Raw genomic sequence first — 14987 nt, forward strand, 5'->3', positions numbered from 1 at the left:
TCTACTGTTGCAAGTTAGAGGGGAAAGGGAGCTGTTAGGGAAGAAAGGAGGAGGTAGAAGAAAAAAAGGAGGATGGAGGCAGTTTTCTCCAGAAGATGAAGAGGGGGATGATTTGGAGCATGGGGATTCGCGAGAGGAGGACCAATATCTAAGAAAAATGGGGAGGAAGAAAGGAGATTTATAGGGACAGAGATGTGTGAGGATGAAGCTAGGGGAGATGAGCAATTTTGTACTGGCAAACCTAATGTTAAAGACTATATATATATTTCTCTCAGAACAGGTCTTCGTGTTAAACTTATATATCTGCAAGGGCCACTGGGATAATACAGACCTTGACTTTGAAGCCCATGCGTACTTGAATTTGCTTGAGTCTTCAAAAATGCACATTGTAGCTGGGCGTGGCCTTGGCTCATGGATGAGATAACACACAAGGTTCAGCCCAACCCTGCCCACCATCAGGGGCAGGACTCTCTTTTCTAGTCAGGAAAGTTACTCTCAGCATCTCTATGTGTTTTTTTGGAACAAAGATGTGGCTGCTTGCCCTTGGCTTTGGAACCGCTATGTCTTTTATTCTTTTCACCTTCTTTTTTTTTTTTCAAGCTCAAAAGTCAAAGCTACTGATCTTTCAAGGTAGGAGGATGTGACTGGGAGTTTTAAGCCTGTCACACTGAGGCACAGCTTTTCTAGGCCTTTGTTTTCTCATCTGATATATGAAGGGGTTGGACTTGAAGACATCACAGGTATATTTCTGGCTTAAAAATGCTGCTTTAGTGGAATAAAAACTCTGGCTTTTATCAGCTCTATCAAGGTAACTCAACCACCCTCCCACTTTGTAGATGCTCTTATGATCTGATAGAGAAATACGAAGAATTGCAAGCCAGCCATTTCTGAAATCTCCTGGAGAGATTGCAAACCAGGATCTGAGATACTAATATGCTTTGAAATGACTGCAAGAGTTTAAGGGACATATTGTCTTTGCTCTCTCTCCCCCATTTTGTTATGTAATGTTGATTTTCAACACATCAATTGTTTTCAAACTTCTAGAAGATTCGGTATGTGCCAAGGTGGTCCTGAGCAGGTTTTTTGGAGATGGAAGATTTAAGGAGAATGAGACAGACAGGATATATGTACTCTCATCTTTTTTAGAGTTATTTTAAGTGAGGGCTCAGAATGATGTGACTCAAGAGAAAATATATTTTGCAAATATGGTTACTGGATTAAAATATACATTTAGAAAATAATATATTAATATAGGAAGTCCTTTGATACCCGTGGGATTTCTTTTTATCTGTTAGCTGAATAACTATCAGGACATTTATGTAGAAAGCTATAAAATCATTTTTGATTCCTGTCCACCATCACCAAGCATAACCAAGCACCAATGACTTGTCCATCCTTTCTATCCCAGCTGTCACCCCCAGTTCAGACCCCGTGAGCTCACATCAACACTATTGCAGCAGCCCCCAATGGGTCTCTGCCTCCACTCTAGCCTTGCTCCAAATCATTACATTCTGCCCTAATGTGCTAATGCCCCAAAGTAGCATTTACCACTCTGTTCTGAACTCAGATGTCTTTAATGCCTCCTATTGCCTTTCTAGTAAAATCCACATGCCTTTTCTTGACATTAAAGGCTCATCCATCCTCACTTCCTTCGTTGTTAAGTAAATGGGATGCTCTGCTAGTCTCCAGTAAACCCTTACACTAAAAGTTCTTTCCTTCAATTTAGCCTGTCTAGATTTGCCCCAGACATCATATCCAGCCATAGCCCAGCCTACTCAAAAGCCTCCAGAATCATGTCATCTGGCAACAAGGCCTCTTTCGTGTGACTGTCAGTGAATCTCTATGGGACTCATGCACCATACATGGCTTTGGAGTGTAGCTAATTGTGCACCTGCCTTAGAATTTCTCCTAGCAGGAAAAGGCTGCGTTTCTTACATCTTCCTGTCTCCCAAGAACCTAGTACATTAGGTCCCATTATTTATTTGCTGAATGAATGCAGGACTTTGTCACGGTAAGAGTTAGAATGCCAAAGAACAATTTTCTGACACATCAAAATTTATTTTCAGAAAGTACCTATTGATCGTTTTGATAATTTTTTCTCTCTTAAGAATTAATGGCTTAGATAGGACTGAGAAGGAGAAAGTGGTCACATGGTCACATGTTGAAGGGTATCCTGGGCCTGTGCAGGAAATATACTCGGAGGGAAGTTATGGTAACTTCACCAGCTCTGTGGTCGGGAGGGAGGTGTCCTTCTGTGCTAGGGAAACCAGTGTTACCTTCACAAAATAATCACAAATATCATAGGGCAAAATGGTTGAAAACAGAAAGCTTTCATTTTCTTTGTTTCCTGTCTAACATGTTGAATTCTGTACAATCAGAACTTAAAAATGGAATAAAAGTGATTAGGATTTTCCAACCTAATTTTTAAACTGCAAAAGAAACTCAGATGTGCTGAAATGGAACCCCAAAAAGTTAAGAGGTTCTGAAGGGAAGTCAGATTGCTAACTAAATATCTACTGTATATTTTCTACTGTGTCTTTAACTTCCCAATACAGATTTAGGTACTGAGTGCTGCCTACTCTACTCTCTGGTTCATGAGCCTCCATGTGGTATTTTATTTCTCTACGGTGCTATGATAAAGAAAAGGAAATATGAAATATGGAACTTAAACATGACAAATAAATGCAATTCACAGAGACTGAAGTTAAGGATTTCCCCAAATGAGGTTTAGACTGAAAAGGGACTTTATTATTGACAAATGTTCATGTTCAAACCCTTTTGTACACTTGGGCAAGCTGAAATGGAAGAGCTGCCATGGTATAATTATTGCTTGTGGATCTGAAATAATTTATAAGAGAGGCATTTCACGTGACCATATTATCTGTAGGCCTTATCTGGGATCCATCTATGCCCTTCAGGAAGTCTTTGCAAAGGTAAGCAAAATGTTTTCTGTATGTGCATTAGAGGCACAGACTGTTTGGAGACATACTTTTTCTAAAGATGACCAACAAATTAAGTCAATTTTGCTGAATCCACAAAGCTGGTTTTCTATTCATTCATGTTTCAAAACATTGCCCCTAGATTCATTTTTAAACAAACAAACAAATAAATAAAACCTTAGCTCTTCCACCATTTGTGTGACCTTGCTTAGAGAGTTATTTACTTAATTTGTTTTCCGTTACCTTTTCTAGAAAACAAGGGATTGGCATAGATCATCTCCAGCTTTCCTACAGCTTAGTACTTTTTGTAGGATGGGGCTCCAGCAAAATGGTGGAGAAAATGGAATTTATCTTGGTCCTGTCTTTTCCCACTCCATTTACTCCCCCACTCAATGGTATTCTTCTTCCTAGCTCTCAATTTAGATATGTGTACCTTCCAATTATATCAAGCCCAACTTTTAGAGGATCTAAAATCAATCACTGAAATTGTGTTGAAGTTTTGATGCAACCTGGCAGAGAGAAAGTAACAGTAGATTAGGAGTCATGAGGTATGAGCCAAGTCTTAAGGGTCACTTACTTGTCCTATAACATTGGGCAAGTCATTGACTTCACTGAATTCAGTTTATCCACATATAAAATGGTCATAAAGATGAATAACTTGCCGATTTACTTCACATGTTAATATGGAGTTCATATGAGATAAAATAGGAGAAAATACTTTGTAGCCATATTTAATTACTAATTTTTTTGTAATCCCCAGGATATTTTTTCCATTGACTTTTAGAGAGAGTGGAAGGGAGGGGGAGAAACAAAGAGAGAGGGAGAAAGAGAGAAACATTGATGTGAGAGAGACACATTGATTGGTTGTCTCCTGCACACATCCTGACCAGGACCAGGAATTGAACCTGTAATTGAGGTATGTGCCCTTGTCTGGAACTGTTCTCAGGATCCTTCAGTCTGAGGGCCAATGCTCTATCCACTGAGCAAAACTGCCTAGGGCTATAATTACTCACTTAAATCAACATGCAGTTCTTTTCAGGGTCAAGGTTCTTTCTCTGGTACTTGGAGCAACACCTTACAGATGGTTATCCACTCCACCTGTGCAGAGGGCTGATTTGGTTAGTAATATAGTAATTGACCTACTTACAATAGGCATAAAGGGGAAGGTTTTTGTTGTAATCAAGCTTTCTCTTCCACTCCATTCTCATGGAAGCACAGCAACTTTCAATTTTCCAGAAGTCAATTATAGCACAAGATTCACAGATTATCTGTGAGAAATCTTTTAGCTCTCAATGCCTTGCTCATAAGCAGCAGATAAGTACCTTCTTACCTCCAATCTACTCTCATGTTGTCTGTTGTCAAGGAGGAGTTGTGAGGGAAAGAGGTTTGAGGTTACTGCTTCCTGTCTCCGCACCTTTAGCTGGTTTAGCTGAAGGAAAGACTTTGAAAAGCAAAGCACTAAATTCATCATCAAAACAACTTGTCAATTCAGTTACAGAAATGTCAGTCAAGGCAATTTTTTGACACCATAAGCAAATACAATAGATGGGTTGACAATGTTTCTCTTTTAACCTAGTAGGTCTGACCTAGGTAGACTCACAAGAGGGAAAATCAAAATGGGGAGACAAAGAAACGTGCCCCAAATAAAAGAATAGTAGGAATCTTCAGAAAAAAGAGCTAAATGAAATGAACAAGCAATTTATCAGATATATAGTTCAAAAAATGGTTATGAGGATGCTCAAGAAACTTGCTGAGAACTTCAAAAAGAGATAGAAAGCATAAAAAGGACAGAGAAACCATAAAAAGAGAACCAGCCAGAAATGAAGAATGCAAGATCTGAAATGAAGAACACACTAGACGGAATAAACAGTAGGTTGGATGAAGCAGGGGATCAAATCAGTAATATGGAAGACAGCTAGCTGAAAATACACAATCAGAGCAACAAAAAATGGAGGCTAAATAACATGTCACTAAACAATGAATGGATTAATAATGATATCAAGGAAGATACCAAAAGATACCTTGAAACAAATGAGAATACAAGAATCCCCAAATCATTGGGACACAGCAAAAGCAGTGCTAAGAGGGAAATTCATAGCATTGCAGGCCTACCTCAAGAAACAAGAAAAATCTCAAATAAACAATTTAACTTTAATTTAAAGGAACTAGAAAAAAGAGCAATAAACAAAGCCCAAAGGGAGTAGAAGAAAGGGAATAATAAAGATCACAGCAGAAATAAATGAAATAGAGGAAAGAAGGAAGAAAGAAAGAAAGAAAGAAAGAAAGAAAGAAAGAAAGAAAGAAAGAAAGAAAGAAAGAAAAGATCAATGGAACCAAGAGCTGGTTCTTTGAAAAGATAAAAAAGACTGATAAACTTCTAACATGACTCATCAAGAAAAAAAGACAGAGGACCCAAGTAAATAAAATAAGAAATGATAGAGAAGTAACAACTGACATCAAAGTAATACAAAGATTTCTAAGAAAATATTACAAACAGCTACTAGTATATGTCAACAAATTGGACAATCTGGATGAAATGGGTAAATTCCTCAAACACACACACACACACACACACACACACACACACAAAACAATCTTCTAAAACTGAATCAGGAAGAATCAGAAAATCTGAATAGAAAGATTACAACTAATGAAATTGAAGCAGTCATCAAAAATCTCCCAACACACATCAGTCCTGGACTGGATGGTTTCACAGATGAATTTTACCAAACATTCGAAGAACTAACACCTATCCTTCTCAAACTATTCCAAACAATTCAAGAGGAGGGAAAACTCCCAAGCTTATGTTATGAGGCCAGCAATCAGACAAAAAGAATAAAAGGGATCCAAACTGGAAAGGAAGAAGTAAAACTGTTATTATTTGCAGATGACATGATATTGTATATAGAGAACCCTATAGATTCCATAAGGAAGGGAAAATACATTTACAGTATTTATCTAAAAACTCAGCATATAAACAGCATATAAGTGGACCTGCATAGTTCAAACCCATAGTGTTCCAGGGTCAACTGTATCTTTTAAAACACCATTTTGAAACTACTAGAATGTTATTGTCCATTTTCTATATTACCAAGATCAGTTAAACTACAACTCCCTGAGAATATTGCTTATTTGAAAGTATTATGTCTGTAAAATTGAACTAAAAAGTTGCAGGAATTAATTGCTTTCAACGATTTTTTTTGTAAATTAACTATATTTCCACAAGCTATGCTAAGATAATGGCCATTAATATAATGACAATGAGACCACTTGAATTCTAAGTACTCACTCATGATAGTGCCACAAAATTATTTAATTCCAGCTTATGCGTTTGCTAGTTTTTAAGTTACAGATAATGATATCTCTTAGGGTAAATGAATGCGCTCAATGAACCATCAGTCTTCAATCTTTTCATTTATGTTTATTTTATTTATACTTTCAAAATACAGCAGGTTCTACATTTTGAACACCTCGTTTTATATGCTTCAATTCATTCAGCTTTTGATTTGTATTTCCTCGAGATCCCTAGTTTTCAAGCCTCTTGAGAGCAAGGACCACATGTTACATTTCTTTGTATACTGCTGTGAAAATAATAGGATCTCATTAAATAACCAATAAGTGAAAGATGGTGATCTGGCTGTATCATTATCCGCAGCTAAGCCTAACAGCCATCTCATTAAATCCTTATTCAAAATGTGTGTCTCAACAATAAGTTTAGCTTCATTTATTATTCATTCAACAAATACTCCCTAAGAGCACTAAAAAGTACACATGTAAAGAATCAAAAAGTTCCAGCTGTCTCCACAGAAAAATCCAACTTGTCTTTTGTGTGGCTTTGTTTTGCTTGGCCTTTTTCTCTGTGTACTTAGAAGAAATCATCGGGCAGGTTCTGATGGGAAGAATCAACCCCAACAAGAAATGCCAGGATCTCCCTCCTTTACAGAAAGTTTGGGTTAGGCATTTGTATTTCTGTTTACTGAGCCCTCCAGGAATTGTGTTTCTGTTACTAATTATTTGGATTCTGTTGTAATGGGCATTCAAATTCTTCCTGATCTGACTCTGAGAGCTGATGTAAGAAAAAAGATGAGACTAGGATTCCTTTGCAGAAATTTTTAAAAAGGAGGACTTGGTCAGGGAAACTGAGTAAGGCTGGAGAGAAACCCTAGATGGTTACCCAGTTTGGTTTCCTTCTCCTGGCACCCACAGAGAGAAGGAGGAATTGAAGGGAGAGGAAGGGAAGAAAAACAATGTTACTATACTCCGTAGCATCTATATACTCCAGTAGTTTGCTTAACATGTCTTGTCTAGCTCAGGGTGTGATACCTTCCCAAGATGCATGTAGGAGATCTGTTTATTTTGTTAATTGCTTTACTTTGATTTCAGAAAAAAAGTCTCTATACCCTGTTCTAAACAAATTATTTTTCCTCCTCCAGAAAACAAGATTTTGGTGAAGCAATCACCCATGCTTGTGGTGTACAACAATGCTGTCAACCTTAGCTGCAAGTATACCTACAACCTCTTTTCAAAGGAGTTCCGGGCATCCCTTTATAAGGGAGCGGATAGTGCTGTGGAAGTCTGTGTTGTGAATGGCAACTACTCCCATCAGCTTGAGTTTCGCTCAAAAACAGGATTCCACTGTGATGGGAAATTGGGCAACGAAACAGTGACATTCTACCTCTGGAACTTGTTTGTTAACCAAACGGATATTTACTTCTGCAAAATAGAAGTCATGTATCCTCCTCCTTACATTGACAATGAGAAGAGCAATGGAACCATTATCCATGTGAAAGGTAACATGCAACTCTACGAATGTACCACTTTAAAGGAATGGTTTTCAACTGTAGCCTTGAAAACTAGGCCCTGATGAGTAGTGGGATTGGATAAATCCCAAAGAGAATAGGCCAAAGAGGAAGTCTGCACATTCTAAGCTTGTGATATTTTGCATATTTTGGTCCCTCTCACATTCTTCCATAATGTTCAGAAGGAAGGAAATGTACTCAAGTGCCACTCCCATGTCATTTAATGCACTCTATTCTATTTTTCAGAGAATCATCATTGTCCAGCTCACCGAACTCCTGAATCTTCTAAGCCATTTTGGGCACTGGTGGTGGTTGTTGGAGTCTTGGCTTTGTATAGCTTGCTGGTAACAGTGGCTCTTTTTACTTACTGGGTAAGAGAAGCAGCACTGCTTTTATGTAAACTTTTCTGCCACATATGATCTGATCATATTCAAGAATGTTGCCTATGTAGTTTATTTTCCGTTTAACATGTGATATTTATTAGTTCCTTTTCCCTTGCGAGATTGAAGTAGGTTCTCTGTTAGCCTGTCCAGCTTATTCTGGGATACAAATCTGATGGGCATTCTATTTTCCAGAAGGCACTGGTTAGGTGGCCAAACAGAATAAAAAGCTAAATGGTTAAATAAGGGTAGGGTACCAAGGACAATTACTTTTTTTCTCCCCGTTTGCAGTATCATTATGACATATAAAATAGTTTTAATGTGTACATATGTATAAAAATCTAAGCAACTTGGGAATCTAGACAATTGAAGTCAATGAAGAACTTTGGCTCAGGGTAAAAAAATCATGATAAGTTTGGCCACTGAAATTATGCATTCAAACCTAGCAAAGAAACTAGGTCTGTTTTTCTGAGTCATATTTTTATCTCCTCAGAAGCAGTTGAATTTTGTGAGACCAACTATGGTACTGTCATTATGAAACTATAATGAGAATTAGACTTTTCTGAGCTCTCATCACTGAATTGGAGTTTACCAGTTTTTGCAAATTTCATGCCTAAACTTGGTATATTTTTTTTTTACCTACTTCAGCATTGAATTTTTTGCTGAGGTCTGAGGATATCATGATGATCATATCTACTATTAAGAAGGGAACCTCCTTATCAAGGATCTTTCCCTTACTCGGGGACTTCCTGTTCTTATATACACATTATTCTTATATAGAATAATCATGTATTGATTTCATTTTGTCTTTGAAATGTTTTCTAAAAGTCATATGCATGTATGAGTCGTTCGCTCCTTCAACAAGAAATGTATGCTCCTCAAGGATAAAGGACTATTTCTCTTTATATTTGCCATCTATCTAGGATTAAGTACATTTAATACTTAGTGATGCTTAACCTCATAACCTTCATGGAAGCCAAATTAAGGACTTAAATAAACATATCTGAAGTATAACACACATCTTTAAGGCATACTCCATTCATTTAACTAAACCAGACATGGGTCAGAGATTTCTGGGAGCTATGCCATGTGTAGCCATTGTACTTACTACATACAGTCTTGGTGTTGGGCCAAGTTGGGCAGCCATGGGTTCACAAATCATACCAGTGATAGATACAACTTGGGCTTCTGTCAATCTCTTGTCGGTCTGTTTACCTCTCGATTGTTCCCCACATATTTCTCCCATTTTAGAAGATTCTCGGGGTATTCTGAACATTGGTCATGCTGCCTGTTGCCCAATCTCTACCTTCTTCAGGGGAGGGAACAAAGTGGCTGCTTGTTCCTGGAAATCCTTTATACTAGGTATCATCTTGAGAATGTGCCTGTCAGCCTTGCCTTCTTCAAGTTGCTTGAGCCTGATGGGGGCCTTTTATGCAGTGAAATATTGCCTAAGTTCTTCCTCAGATGTTAGCTGAGTCCCTTATCTTTCTGGTTCCTTGTGTCTTCATCTAAGGTCCCTTCCAGCTTTGAACCACTGTGGTGTTGGCTAATGATTTAAGAATTTAGACTCTTAATTCTTGGTGTGCTTTTTTTTCTGATCCCATCGGGAATCTCAATGTCTTAATTTAAAAGCCAGGTATAGTGGCTTTTTGGGTACCTTTCCAGGACAGGTGCTCCCCTATAATATGCTGACCTAGGTCAATGTAATTTACTAGCTTTGCAGGAAGTAGTTTTGGGAACTGCTTTAACTTTCTGTGGCCAGAAGGGTACTGATTATTAACCAAAGGGACAAAATTAGCTTCTCGTTTTTAAGGAGTTTTTACAGTTTACTTTCAACTTGGAAACAACATAGACACTATGGGTTTTTCTTTGGCAGTACCACTAATTCCCAGTGGGATTCATCTTGCTTTGTCTTAAAAAATTTATTTTTGTCTTATTCTGTCTTACAGGATCCCTATAAACTGGGAAATTAAAGTGCTTTGTATATCTTATCATCTGTGGCCTCTTATAGTCAATTTGGTTACCCCATAACATATATCTATATTTCATAGAATAATACAGCATTTTCACCCTGGGCTCATCTTTTCTTGCAACTGTTACTGTTTAAGCAACTAGCCCCTTGCTGAGCAAGGCAGCCAGGCCATTAGGGATCCTTAGAGGTTAGCCATTTCCTGGGTACTTTTTTGGGATCCCATTTTTGGCTGGTCTGCACTGTACCTTGGTATAAATTGCTGTTTTCCGGAACTTCCTGAGGGCTTGACGTGCTATTGTAGGCAGTTCTAGGCTGAGTGGGTTTTTGGGAGCAGCTGCAGATTCTATCTCAGTTCTTGACCTATTGCTGACATTTGAATAAATAAAGAGTTCCCCTTGGCCAGGCTGCCAGAGACCAGCACCTGTTACTCTCACTCAATCCTCTATTTACCAAATTACCTTGTGTCATGCTGCTGCTCCTAGGAAACAAGTGGGTAAGGGCTGCAGGGAAGGGTAGGTCAAGGGAGGTGGTTCCTGAAATCATATGCCCTTAGCAGAATTTGATGGTGAAGGGTCAGAGAGGTGACCTAGTCACACAGATACATCAGGTGAGTACTCTGCAAACATATACGCAAATGCTAGATGCACATGGACACTGTGGGTTCTGTATAGTGTTTTCAGTCATACATGTGTCATTTCCATCCTACTGTTGTTTAAAAGTAGGGTAATAATGACTAAACCCACCATCTGATAACAGTGTGAGAGTAAGCATGGGAGTTATTGCAGCAGATCTTTCATAGTCTTTGTGTGAACCCGGAGAACCCAAAACCAAGACATCTTCATTGTTGGGCCTTCTCTACCAGCTATAGTTTTTTGGGGTGTCTGGAGACAAAGACTGTCATTTGGGAATCTGGCAAGGGGAGTCTTCAAGGTTGGAATAAGTACTAAAATGCTTCCCAGGGCATCATCAGAGCCTTCTACACTTCCACATTGATTTGGGAGCAGACATTTTCATGTCCTTATTCCTGTCCTGCTGTAACCCTGTGCCCAAGAAAACTCCTGCCTTTCTTTTGTAGAAAGGATATAGAATCAAGATGTTTGAAGAGCAGCTTCCCTCCTGCACTTGGTTTCCATGACTACCTCTCTCTGAACGAATCCTCCAATTATGTGTGTTTAATACTATCCTCTTCTTAGTTCCAGCTAGATAACCCATCCATCATCTCAGGTCCCAAATGACTAAAGCAGAATTTATAACCTCTTTCAAATATGCTTTTCCTACTGCCTTGCCTAATGTCTATGGATGGAACACCATCCTTCTAAGCCACCCAGGCTCAAGTCCTCAGTCATCTTGGGTATGAACAAGAAGGAGGAGTCAAGCAGTCTCACAATACTCAAGCTAATTCGATATGTTTTGTATCTATTGTTCCCTTTTCATTCCAGTTTCTTTTCATGACCAGATTCTAGATTAGAACATCTCAGTCTTGGAGCTATTGACATTTTTGGCTGAAAGATTCTTTGTCATTGGGAGGTGCCCTGTGCAATGTAGAATATTTAGCAGCATCTTTGGCCTTTACCCACTAGATGCCAGTAGCATTCCTCCCAGGTGTGACAACCCAAGATGTCATCAGACATTGTCAAATGTCCTCTAGGACAGGGGATAAGGAGCTGGAGGTGGCAAGGCAAGAATGAGGCTTAGGAGGTCTGGCTTGGGCAACTCTATATATGTAGTGTCACTCACTAAGATGAGAAATCCTCGGAGAGGACCTGAGTTTAGGGGAAGACCTTGAGGGGTTTTTGTTGTTGTTTATTTAATCCTCAACCGAGGCTATTTTTCAATTGACTTTTAGAGAGAGTGGAAGGAAGTTGGAGAGACAGAGAGAACAATCTATGTGAGAGAAACACATTGATTGGTTGCCTCCTGCAAGCACCCTGACCAGGGCTGGGGAACGTGCAACTGAGGTACATGCCCTTGACTGGAATCAAACCTGGGACCCTTCAGTCTGCAGGCCAATGTTCTATCCACTGAGCCAAACTGGCTAGGGCTCTTGTGTTGAGTTTAAAATGACTTTGAACTCTAGTCTAGAGATATAAATTTGGGTGAATAGGTGATAATTGAAGCTGTGAATGTTGATGAGATTGCCTAGGGAGAGTGAGAATGGAGTGAGTAAAGGAGAAGGCCTAGAACAAAGCTGTGAGAAACTCTAACACTGAATGGCTAGTTAGAAAAGGATGAGCTTGCAGAGGAGGCCAGAAAGCATGGTCAGAGAGGCAGGATGAAAACCCGCCTCTCTGACCATGGTACCACCTCATGGAAGGCAAAGTGGAAGAGTGGTTCAAAAGGGAGAGAATAATCAATCATAAAGAATGCTGCTGAGAGTTCAAGAAAATGAGGCCTGAAAACATGTTACTCATATATAGTAATGTGGGGGTCAGTGTTTTTCCAACCTTTCTTTACTACTTACTCATGCCCCTTTGACAAGGAAGGTGTGAAATGCTCAGGTAGATGTGCAAGGAAATAAGGCCAGAGCTGAAGCCATTTGCTGACTTATTTAAGCAGGAGTTCATATCATTCATGTCCAACATTTCTACTTATGCATCAGGCCTATGTGCCAGGAAATCGGCATTTTTTTTTCCATAATAGAGAATTCTGAATCCAGAAATCTGGATGACTTTCTAATTTTAGAATTTTGAGGGTCTTTTTTTTCAAATACATTTTACCATCCTATTGATCCAGAGAAGATGCTCCTTAATCCAAACTTTGCTAAGATTTATGGAAGAATATCTCTTGCTCCAGGTTAAGTATCATCTTACTTTTCTCACCCCTCATAGAAATTCTTCCAGAGGGAGCTGAGCCTGAGGACCAGGAAATGTAGATACATATAAAGGAATAGAAATACAACTAGTTGCCTAGAACTATCTTCCCATTTGGAATCCACTGCTATAAATTTATGATTACTCCAATCTCTGAAGGCTGAAGGTCCTCTCTGGTTAATTATGGAAAAACAGCTTGTTAAGCAAATGATTAAAGTAAGAAGATTGCAGTGGGGATGCTTAACCTTTGCAAAAGAGGAAGGACCTTCAAGAGTATTTATATATCAACAGCAGATATGTAAATGAGATATGCTTTTGAAATTCAGGTTAAATGACTTCTTTGAGAATAACAGGGGTGCATTTCTCTAAGATACCTTCTCTGATTCAGATTTTTCAAGTTAATTTAGAAGAGTCCAAAGTAGTTAGGTTTGATTAGTCATGATTCAAGTCCAAGGTGCTTAATGAATTCTGATGTTCAGCTTCATGTGACAGTCTATGGTCTGAATAGTTGCCTCCAAAGTCTTAGAACTGATATCTCCCTCCATGTCTCTGGCCCTTCACAATGACACTTCTCTTTTCTGCAGATGAAGAGTAAGAGGAACAGGGTCCTTCAGAGCGACTACTTGAACATGACCCCCCGGAGGCTGGGGCCCACCCGCAGGCACTACCATCCCTATGCTCCATCAAGAGACTTTGCGGCCTACCGCTCCTGACATGGACCCCTATCCAGAAGCCAGCCGGCTGACACCTCTTCACCTGCTCAACACCACTGCTCTGGATAGGAAAGGACCGCCTCATCTTCAGCCGGCCACCTCAGGCCCCTGTTGGGCCACAAATGACAATTTTTCTTGACCGACTTGATCAAATGACATCACTTTGAGAAGCTGAAATGAAGTTTAAAAATATTACCATGGCAGACTAAGTCTTGTAGTGTCACGACCAAAATTCAAACTTGCTATATATTTATTGACTTGATTGAGAGGCTAGGGTAGAACATAAAAAGTGAGTGAATTCTGTTAGCCTTAAAATCTGCTTACAGTTTTACTCCTTTCTTACCCCTCTGCACGTGGTGGTCAAGTAAAGTGTGAAATTGAAGGACTTTTTACTTTATTTTTCAATATGTTTTTATTGATTTTAGAGAGAGGAAGGGAGAGGGAGAGAGAGATAAACACATCAATGATGAGAGAGAATCATTGATTGGCTGCCTCCTGCATACCCCCTAACTGGGGATCAAGCCCACAACCTGAGCATGTGCCCTGACTGGGAATCAAACTGTGACCTCTGGTTTATAGGTCGAGGATCAATCACTGAGCTACACTGTCTGAGCCTAAAACTTTTTAGATGGAGAAGAAAGGTTAGAAAATCATTCTTTTTGGTTAAATGGGGGTTTAGGGTGGGGATAGGTTAGAGTGGGAGGGGAGGATAGAGAGATTTAAACATTTTTAAAACACAAAAACACTGTCTTTCACTCATGAAATGAACCACTGAGTTCCTATTTAATGTTGTTTTCCTTTTAGTTTAGAAATATGTAGACATTATCTTTGATGATTTCTGGTCATATTTAGTCATTTTGACCAATGGAATACCTTCAAAGCAATGCAAGTTAAACTGACTTGCTTTCCTTATTCCCTGTGATGGAAATTCAATGTAATTTTCACAATATGATTAAAAAAAAATAAAGTAGTCTTCCCACACCAAGGAAGAATATATTTGGAAATAAGGCCACTTGATGTCAAAATTATTTAAATACTATGAACAGTCCAGTCAACTTCTATAGGGGCTTCTCTGTTCCATAGATTCCAGGTTTGCATAGCTAGTCTCTTTATTGTCTGCATGGGGATCTGAAGTGGAATGCTGAATGCACATCCATAGGTACGTGATGATACTGTGAAAAAGGGATGTTAGCCTTCATTGGGGTGTGGGGGATGAACCCCAGGAAACTTCTTCTGAAGGAAGGAGAATAGAAAGAAATGACTTGATTCTTGTCATGTGCTGAGGGACTGGCTGGTGGCAATTTTCCAGCCGAGGGCAGGAGGAGCCTTCCTGTAAGCCTCTTTATAGGATCTTCAGTGCTTTAGGGCTCAGAG

The 14987-nt window shown here is 39.2% G+C and overlaps 1 protein-coding gene across 1 annotated transcript in view; it reads left to right on the forward strand.

Annotated features, from left to right (window-relative positions):
• Positions 1–13659, forward strand: part of CD28 (CD28 molecule) — a 24851-nt gene extending 11192 nt beyond the window's left edge. The window contains exons 2-4 of the mRNA XM_014461937.2: positions 7373–7729; positions 7985–8109; positions 13485–13659. Coding sequence (XP_014317423.2) covers positions 7373–7729; positions 7985–8109; positions 13485–13613 — 611 coding nt within the window. The 3' untranslated portion in view covers positions 13614–13659. The remainder of the gene's footprint in view (positions 1–7372; positions 7730–7984; positions 8110–13484) is intronic.
• Positions 13660–14987: the final 1328 nt, after the last annotated feature.

The sequence above is a fragment of the Myotis lucifugus genome, unplaced genomic scaffold (assembly GCF_000147115.1).
Source record: "Myotis lucifugus unplaced genomic scaffold, Myoluc2.0 scaffold_3, whole genome shotgun sequence".
Taxonomy (NCBI): Eukaryota; Metazoa; Chordata; class Mammalia; order Chiroptera; family Vespertilionidae; genus Myotis; species Myotis lucifugus.